General features: G+C 44.7%; 2 protein-coding genes across 2 annotated transcripts; one reads left to right on the top strand and one right to left on the bottom strand.

Annotated features, from left to right (window-relative positions):
- Positions 1-2,499: 2,499 nt before the first annotated feature.
- On the top strand, positions 2,500-3,195 carry LOC123102738 (uncharacterized; the record flags this gene model as incomplete). Its single annotated transcript, XM_044524163.1, is given in 2 exon segments — positions 2,500-2,592; positions 2,682-3,195. Coding segments are annotated over 2 exon segments (444 nt in total). The 3' UTR covers positions 3,066-3,195.
- A 31-nt stretch (positions 3,196-3,226) lies between these two features.
- LOC123102737 (PXMP2/4 family protein 3) lies at positions 3,227-9,317 on the bottom strand. Its single transcript, XM_044524162.1, has 4 exons — positions 8,878-9,317; positions 8,031-8,259; positions 3,894-4,018; positions 3,227-3,809 (listed from the first exon to the last, which is right to left on the bottom strand). The coding sequence occupies exons 1-4, from the start codon at positions 9,190-9,192 to the stop codon at positions 3,711-3,713; spliced, it is 768 nt and encodes a 255-aa protein (XP_044380097.1). The 5' UTR covers positions 9,193-9,317; the 3' UTR covers positions 3,227-3,710.
- Between the last annotated feature and the right edge of the window lie 798 nt (positions 9,318-10,115).

Here is a 10,115-nt window from a genome sequence, read left to right as displayed (position 1 = left end):
CTTCAGGCCCTGACTTGTCAAAATCCTTGGAATGGAAGTGAACAGTTTGCTTGCATTGCAGGCCTCTCCCTCCCACATATCCTGAGGGTGAGGGGGACCGGGACCAACACATGTATGTTATTGTTACCAACAACTCCCACATAACTCGCTATCCAATCACACTGCCCAATCTTGAGCAGCATATGAGCCAACACAAGATCCACACTTGAATTCTGAATCTGGTCAGGATTCATTGCTGGATCTGTAGGAAAAAAGATCCTGCCTTCAGGTAAATAGTAAATCTTCGCTTGCCCCTTGGGCCTTGGCCGTAAGAAAGTACTCCTTATTACAGTAATGAAAGATTATATATGCTGCTCAAGATGGGCCTTGTACTGCTTATTACAGTATTTCCTTCTGTTGTGGCAATCAGTTGGGCACCTTTTTATACTCTTTTCTTTTCATGTGATGCTAAGGCATATGTTCTGACTTTGGATGACAGTAATGAAAGATTATATATCTACTATGAGCTGTGACAAGTGGCGATGATAATCTTAATCCAGTGCACATGCGAGTACTCCTATATGAGATCTAAAACATGGCATGCCTAGCTGTCTGTTCAGTGAACCTTATGATGCAGTGATCCACAAAAAACATTCTAATAATCCAACAAAAGCTCCACAACCCCACTGAGAACACAAACAATCGAATAAACTCGGGACTAAAGAAACCCACACTTGTCGTAACATGAACAAGATCCGCCGTGCCATAAACATAACGATTCGTGCAATTCGACAACGGAAATCTTGCACGATGTAGCATGGGAGGGGGCCGCGCGTCTGATTATTGGCGCGGGAGATGAGAATATTAATAGCTGGGGCTTGTTATCTTGGTCCTATCCTTTTCTTGGCACTACCTACATAGGAGCATCTTTGGCTCCTTTATCATGCATGAACTCCATTGGCCTAAGTGGCTTGGGTTTGTTTGGCACGGCCACAAGGCCCCACCATGACAGTAGAACTAATGACAGGAGAGAATCTTAAATCCCCTCCCTCCCCTCCCTGCCTCGCCAGATTTGATACATGCCAACCTGTTGCTTCTTAACAGAACCAAAAAGGTTTGGACCTTGGCCTAGAAGTAGCTAGCAAAAGAGATCTTCTTGGGGGAGAAAGAGGGAGAGTGCCTTACCTTGTTCAGAAGAGAAGAATTCAGAAACAGGACTCCTTGCCAGAGGTGAGCACAAGTCTCTTGATACTTCCTTCCTCTTTCTTACCTTGTTCATCTCCGATGATTCTTGTCTTGAAAGGGCTGCAATTCAGCTAGCTTTCATGGGACATGGTAATAATATCTTCAAAGTCTGCGTACCTCAGTCCTTTGATCGGTTCTTCAGTCTTTTTGTTCTTCATTTTCTGTAATTCTGCGTCCAAAGGAAGGTACCGATGCTCAGCCTTGAGAAAGTGCAATGGCATGTTCCTATTTGCCAGGAAACTGTAGCTGGTCATCCTCCTGTAGTTTTAGGGCGCTCTGATCTTTTCGGAGCTTCCATCTCTGTTGAAACTGTTTAGTTGTTTCTCTCGGGAAGCATAATGGCATGCAAGCATATAGAGCAAGGATTTTCTACTCCCCCCGTCCCATAATATAAGAATGTTTTTGACAGTAGGGAGTATAATTCTATCTCAAAGAATCAAACGATACTACACTTAAAGGGTGTAAATTCGCTAGGTTTCAATTTGGGCAGGAATGGGTAAGAGAATTTCTGTTGATGTTCAATCGCTCTGTTACACTGAAATGAAAGGCTGATAGAGTTCAGGTTACTTTGCAAGGTACAGATAGGAAAACCTAAATATTTTTGTAAATCCAGTATATTAGGAGCCAAAATTAGAATTGTGCAGGCATACGAACTTTAAGATCATCAGACCTAAAAGTGCTTCTTGCCATTGCCTCCACGAACTCACGATCTTAGCTGTCCTAATTGTCTGACCGACGTGCATAGTTTCTGTTACCTTCATATAATCTTCGATAGTATCATGATATATGCCTTTTGCCCTAAAACTCTCAGCTAATTCACAAGGAAAATACCAAACTTTTATACAACATTTCTCAACAGAAAAAACAACCTGGTCTGCCCCCATGCTATTTCCCAGTTACAAACCAGTGCACATGCTCAGAGATAAACTGACTAATGTGTTAGGTCACATCACACACCACCATAGCATTTATTTATGCTTGCATAGGATACTCATTTACACAACTATACAACTTATTAATTGGCAAAATGGCAAAGCAAGCTGGATAGTCCTATGTGGAGAATAATAGAACTTGTACAGAGCTATAGAGAAGCAAGCACAATCATTCAGAAGCTGCACATGAGGGTGTCGCCATCTCAACGTAGGAGATAATTCACGACAAGCAGACACGCAACCAGCACATAAACAAAGCTCCAATAATTGAATGCATATGCAGCATATTGCTATTGTTGGGAGAAAACTTTTGGTACTCATTTGTAAGCCTCTGATGAAACAGGTGAGGCTGATACTTCGTGTGGATCGGTGAGAGATGGAGAAGAAACATATGAAGATGGCCATCCTGAGGCAAGAGCAGACATTCAGACAACAGGTAAACCAATGTCTGGTTAGAAGTAGTGTCATCTTCCTATCTATATTGGTGGAAGTATTCAACGAGGAATGTGTCTTTTGTTGAACCAGGTTCATGAGTTGCATCGCGTATACGAGGTTCAGAAGCGGCTGATGAAGGAGATGCAGGCTGTTAAGAGGAGCCCAGCTCAGGCAAGAGAGGATACTGAACCAGAACCAATGCTGGATACAGATCGCTCACGCGCTCCTTTTATCGAGGACTTCAACCTGGAGCTGACACTAGCAACTGGGGGTGATACGCGGAAGCAAGAGATGACATCCAACTCTGAGTCTGGACCAACGGTGACATCGTCGACTTCTGCTGAATCAGAGTCGGGGCAGCGATTCCCTGAGTCCAATGTAGACCTGAGGTTTCAACATGAGAGCAAGAGGCATGATGATCAGCTCACGCAGTCTCCCTGGCTCTATCAATGTTTAAGTCTCAAGATGGCTTGATGGCTTAGCTACGGGTGGCTTACAGAAGCATATGCATTATTATATGTACATCAAAAAACTAATTCGTTGCAATCAGGAGAATGCGATCAATAGGAAGTCATCATTCACATCTAAAAAAATACAACAAAAACATTTCAAAGAACACCAACGTCAAGAAAAAGTGAACGAACTGTGTAATCACCTTCTTTCTGCGTACAAGGGAGGGAGATGTACATAAGTATCCGCTAACAAATGTTGCATTGTATGTAGAGATCTTCAAGCGTAAACCTTGCCTTGTCCACTTTATCTTAGGGACAAGAACAATTTTACCTAACATCTGCATAACTGGGCACAGACAATTTGGTAAAAACTGCTTGTTTTGCAATATGACAAACTTCAGAAAGATGGGAGAATGCCTAGTGTCATTCTACCATCCATACAGAAATGCCTAGCCAAAACTGTACGCAAACTAGAAAAGCCTGTCGGATACTACTCTACTGAAAACGAAATATGCCTAGCAAGCAGTTTGTCTCTGTTTTGGTCGTTGAATATTCAAAGCTTCAATGAGCTAGTTGGTGGTAATGACGGCCCCGTCATAGTTCCAAGTAATGCCCATGAAGACTTCCTTTCAGAAATAACTGGCAGAAACTCAGTCATTTGTTATGACTAAGAGCTCGTGATCACCTCCACGCCTGGTTTCTTTAAGCCGGCCATGTATGTTAGGTAGATGGTCCAAAGAAACGCAAAGGAATTGCTTACTAGCGGCTGAAAAATAATCCTCAGTTCAGATTGCTGCCAAACAAAGTTTGAAGCTCAAATAGATAGAATATATCAGGGACTTAACATTACCTGCAAATGAACAGGGATAAACTTGAAAGTGATGAAGTCACAAAGAGGCCAATAAATGAGGCCACTTTTGATGGTCGGAATTATATCCCGCTTTAATCTTGCAATGATCTCTGGGATTGTCTCACCTGGGAATTATATCGATCAAGCAATTAGAGGACTCATGAGTGTCATTGCCAGAATGTACGCAAAAGAGAATTTTTTGTTTAAAGTTGGCAGGGAAGGTAAACTTCATGTACGATTATCTGAACATAGCTTCTCACATCATGGTCACAGTGTGCATAAATGTTTACTAGTCCCTCTGTAGTGATCTAAAAGCTCTTATATTTCTTTACGGAGCATGCAAACCTTATCATGAAATTGGTGGTATTGTGGTCCGTGACCCATAGGTCATGAACTTTATCATGGATCACTTCAAACCGTTATACCCTCTGTCCGGGAATACTTGTCGGAGAAATGGATGTATCTAGACGTATTTTAGTTCTAGATACATCCATTTTTATCCATTTCTCCGGCATGTATTTCCAGACAGAGGGAGTAATATTTAAAGCAAGCTAGTTAGTAAGGACATTTTTACCAGATATATAGAAGGATCTTAGAAACCAGTCAAAGCGTAAATTTATGATCATTGTGTGTGTGTGTGTGTGTGTGTGTAGTTGGGATGCCAGCACAAATTAGAAATACTGCACCTCAACATATAAACATCAGACTGTTAGTGAAGGAAGAATTTACCAAGCGAAACAATCACCAGCCTTTGGGTTTTTACGTGTTTCTTATGTTGTCCGTCGGTCATACTAAGTTTGCATGGATAAAGACCAAAATAATAGATAGGCATGACTGCAAGGACAGACTGCAGTCTAGTAGCATGACTACACTTAGTTGACGCAGCTGGAAGGCACAGAACAATAAATTCTGGCATTATTATTTTATGAAACATAAACAAGGAGCATTAAAATTGAGTGGACTATCTTGTATATTATCTTTTTGTATCGAAATATCCATTGACAAATTTATCTCCAACTAGCATCTTTTTTTAGTAGTGGCCAACACTCTAGCCAGATTGATTTCATCCTCTCGAGAAGAGAGGATAGACGTGTGTGCCTAGATTGTAAGGTGATACCTGGAGAGAGTGTTGTACCCCAGCATAAGCTGGTGGTTGCTGACTTCCGCTTTCGGTTTCGTGTCCAGCGGGATAAGCGTGCCAAAGTCGCTAGAACGAAGTGGTGGAAGTTCAAGGGGAAGGTAGCTCAGGCGTTCAAGGAGAGGGTCATTAAGGAGGGCCCTTGGGAGGAAGGAGGGGATGCGAACAATGTGTGGATGAAGATGGCGACTTGCATTCGTAAGGTGGCCTTGGAGGAGTTTGGAGTGTCCAGGGGAAGGAGGAGCGAAGATAAGGATACCTGGTGGTGGAATGATGATGTCCAGAAGGCGATTAAAGAGAAGAAAGATTGCTTCAGACGCCTATACCTGGATAGGAGTGCAGACAACATAGAGAAGTACAAGATGGCGAAGAAGGTTGCAAAGTGAGCTGTTGGTGAAGCAAGGGGTCGGGCATATGAGGACCTCTACCGACGGTTAGGCACGAAGGAAGGCGAAAGGGACATCTATAAGATGGCCAAGATCCGAGAGAGGAAGACGAGGGATATTGGCCAAGTCAAATGCATCAAGGACGGAGCAGGCCAACTCTTGGTGAAGGACGAGGAGATTAAGCATAGATGGCGGGAGTACTTCGACAAGCTGTTCAATGGGGAGAATGAGAGTTCTACCATTGAACTGGACGAGTCCTTTGATGAGACCAGCATGCGTTTTGTGCAGCGAATCCAGGAGTCTGAGGTCAAGGAGGCTTTAACAAGGATGAAAGGAGGCAAGGCGATGGGCCCTGATTGTATCCCCATTGAGGTGTGGAAAGGTCTCGGGGACATAGCGATAGTATGGCTAACCAAGCTTTTCAACCTCATTTTTCGGGCAAACAAGATGCCAGAAGAATGGAGGAGTATATTAGTACCAATCTTCAAGAACAAGGGAGATGTTCAGAGTTGTACTAATTACTGTGGAATTAAGCTGATGAGCCATACAATGAAGCTATGGGAGAGAGTCATTGAGCACCGCTTAAGAAGAATGACAAGCGTGACCAAAAATCAGTTTGGTTTCATGCCTAGGAGGTCGACCATGGAAGCCATTTTCTTGGTAGGACAACTTATGGAGAGATATAGGGAGCAAAAGAAGGACTTGCATATGGTGTTCATTGACTTGGAGAAGGCCTATGATAAGATACCGCGGAATGTCATGTGGTGGGCCTTGGAGAAACACAAAGTCCCAGCAAAGTACATTACCCTCATCAAGGACATGTACGATAATGTTGTGACAAGTGTTCGAACAAGTGATGTCGACACTGATGACTTCCCGATTAAGATAGGACTGCATCAGGGGTCAGCTTTGAGCCCTTATCTTTTTGCATTGATGATGGATGAGGTCACAAGGGATATACAAGGAGATATCCCATGGTGTATGCTCTTTGCAGATGATTGATATGGTGCTAGTTGACGATAGTCGGACGGGGGTAAATAGGAAGTTAGAGTTATGGAGACAAACCTTGGAATCGAAAGGGTTTAGGCTTAGTAGAACTAAAACCGAGTACATGATGTGCGGTTTCAGTGCTACTAGGTGTGAGGAGGAGGTTAGCCTTGATGGCCAGGTGGTACCCCAAAAGGACACCTTTCGGTATTTGGGGTCAATGCTGCAGGAGGATGGGGGTATTGATGAAGATGTGAACCATCGAATCAAAGCCGGATGGATGAAGTGGCGCCAAGCTTCTGGCATTCTCTGTGACAAGAGAGTGCCACAAAAGCTAAAAGGCAAGTTCTACAGGACGGCAGTTCGACCTGCAATGTTGTATGGCTGAGTGTTGGCCGACTAAAAGGCGACATGTTCAACAATTAGGTGTGGCGGAGATGCATATGTTGAGATGGATGTGTGGCCACACGAGGAAGGATCGAGTCCGGAATGATGATATACGAGATAGAGTTGGGGTAGCACCAATTGAAGAGAAGCTTGTCCAACATCGTCTGAGATGGTTTGGGCATATTCAACGCAGGCCTCCAGAAGCTCCAGTGCATAGCGGGTGGCTAAAGCGTGCGGAGAATGTCAAGAGGGAGGGGTAGACCGAATTTGACATGGGAGGAGTCCGTTAAGAGAGACCTGAAGGATTGGGGTATCACCAAAGAGCTAGCTATGGACAAGGGTGCGTGGAAGCTTGCAATCCACGTGCCAGAGCCATGAGTTGGTTGCGAGATCTTATGGGTTTCACCTCTAGCCTACCCCAACTTGTTTGGGACTAAAGGCTTTGTTGTTGTTGTTGTTGTTGTAGCATCTTTTTTTACCAAACAAACAAGCAAACTTAACTAAAATAAACAAAATCCCAGCTCTAACAATCCTTAAAGACACCGTTTCAAGAAAAAACTGCACAGCTGGTATACAACTATTTTCATGCTCTGCAGAATATGAGGTGCCATATATGGTCTGAAAATTGGCCATTTACTACTTTCACTTCCACCTTCAGGCCTACTAACTCATTGAGTATAATTTGTGGCCGGAAACCTGATATTTCAGAACCAAGCAGGATGTTTCAACTCTAGCAGACTTAAAAGTACAAATGGTAAATGCATGAAGGAGATTAGGGATTCAACAATAGGAAAATGAATAATGGAATTAGGTTCTAACATTCTTTTATTTTTCTTTGGAGAGAACGAATCTTTAGAATCCCAGGAAGGAACTACTGAATTTTAATCCCACATGTTTACCTTTTCTACTACAATATGTTAAGGGTTAAACACAAATAAACAATACAACAAAAAACATCAGCTTAATTGTGTATGGTGTGTTATTGTGCGCTCAGATATTTGTTTGTATATTAACAATGCCGAAATAGAGTAATGACATGCATATAAAGCAGCACAGTTGGAGTTGATAGGTCAATATTATAAAGATGGGGTCATAGAAGCAAGTCCCAAGACAAGTAAAAACAAAATCAAGTCAAGAAGATGGGGAAAAAACAGAAAGCGCATTAATGACAAAACATAAGTACATAGTAAATTTAAAACTATCTAAATATGTCTATAGAAAGGCATATGAGTATGATACCTTGTAATCCTGCATTATATGAGAAGAAAATACAATTAATAATTGGGCCATAAACTGCTTGTCCTAGAAACATCTTCTTGAAGGTGCTCACTACATCCTTTTTGGGGACTACTTTTGAGATAAAGTTGAACCAATAGTGCAGTGAAGGTCCTGAGAACAGCATCCCATAACTAGCCATGCGCAGAGTCCTAACTAGATCGAGTGACTCCTCAGCAGGAAGTGTGATCATCTGAAGAGGCAACGACAAAACAGAAGAAAATATATAAGAAGCAATACCCCTCCTAAGGAAACAGAAAACAGCAGTCAATTGCAACTTAGTTTCTGACATGAACTGGTTCACCGGTAAATGCAATCAATTACAAGAGTTCAATACTGCAAAGCAGTGTTCCTGACAGTGAAAAAACCAAAGGATAAAATCCACATGCTGGCTGTAGCATCTGAAGTCAAAAATTCCTACGCTCAAATGCACTACATTTCGAGTTTCTAAGAGGAGGCATCTCCATTACTTCGGAGGTTTAGAATTTGGATCAACTCCAAACAATATTTTCGATCTGTGCCATTTCCAGAAATTCGCTACACTAAAATGTGTCTTATGAACTTATGCTGATGATAATATAGCACCATTTCTAGAAAATTGACTTTTGCTAATCCCGCGTTTCTGTGACCTAAACAGAACAACGACATGATGTATCACGACCATGATTACATACGAAATAAGAGCATAAGAGAATATCAAATCTCCGACTGCCGAAGCGTATTAGATTTCGACTTTCTGAACCGTTCCAGGATTCGGCGTTTCCCCCAGGAAATGAAGATTTGGAGATAACGCGAAAGAACACAATGTCACCTGGGAGGTGAGGTCGGCAACGGTGTAAATTGTGGCAGCCGTGATGCTCTTGGTCAGCAGCGGCCGCGCCTCGATCGAGCCGAGGTACCACGTGACTACCCCGGACCCGATTGATCCGCTTCTCCTAGTGGTAGGGGTGAAGCGCGTGGACGCCGCGTGGGAAGAAGGCGGCGGCGGAGGTGGGGGCGGGAGTGGAGCAGAAGGGGGCTTGGTGGAGTGGAGGTGGGAGCGGACGTGGGACCAGGGTGTGCTGAAGCTTCGGCGGATCGGTAGGAGGACACGGCTGCCAGCGTGGAGAGCTCCGGCGGCGACCATGGCGACGGCGGTGGCGGCGGCGGCAGGTCTGGGTTTTCTGTGGCTGTCCAGTGCTTGCAGGGTTTAGAGGGTCCGGGACTTGGGAGAGAAGAAAGGAGGAGGGGAAAGCGGCCGGGGTCCACGCCGCAGTGTCGTCTGCCCTAAGCACACCAGAGTCTAAATCTAAAAGCATCTGCAACCGCGCCACAACAGATTTTAGGTGCTCTAATCTTTATCTTTACCTCTTTACCTACTAATAAAGCACCGATGGCTCCTGGTCGTACGTCGTCGGTGTTTTTACAGAAAAGTCCCTGTAATTCTTCATATTCAATCCGCACTCCTCTTCTGAAGGGAAAAACGTTTCGTTAGACAACTTTACAAATAAATCCCTGTAATTTGCGGTATTCAACCCGCGGCCCAGGATGGGCTCTCCTCTCTCTCCCTCGCCTCCCGATCCCAGCCGCCAAGGAGGCGCTCCACCCCGCGCGACGCTCGATCCGGAGCCGCGCTGGCGAACGCAGCACTGCACCACCGTTAAGCCTCAGATCCTCCTCTCCTCCGCGCGCCCGAGCTCCTCGCTGTGCGCCGCCCGGGAGGGCTCTCGCTCGCCACTCGACCAAAGCCTCCGCCAGTCGGTCGTCGTTGCACTTGCCGGCGACCTCACTGTCTCCTCCGCGCCGCCGTCCATCTCAACGGAAGGTTTAACTAGGCTCGGCTGGGGCGGCTGAGTACCTCCTGTTCGAACAAAGAGAGAGAGAGAGAGAGAGAGAGAGAGATAAGAGAGAGCACGGGATGGAGGAAGGGGAAAACGAGAGGAATGAGAGAAAGGAGATGAAGAGGAGGAAGGCAGGGCAGCGCTTGGGAAGCTGGTTCTGGTGGGGCTCGCCAACGTCGAGGTGGCGAGGCGAGGCAGGGATCAGGCGCTGGCTCTCCCGATCCCGATC

The sequence above is a fragment of the Triticum aestivum genome, chromosome 5A (genome assembly GCF_018294505.1).
Source record: "Triticum aestivum cultivar Chinese Spring chromosome 5A, IWGSC CS RefSeq v2.1, whole genome shotgun sequence".
NCBI classification, from domain to species: Eukaryota; Viridiplantae; Streptophyta; class Magnoliopsida; order Poales; family Poaceae; genus Triticum; species Triticum aestivum.
The sequence above is the reverse complement of the archived record's forward strand: the minus strand, read 5'-3'. Positions and strand labels throughout refer to the sequence as shown.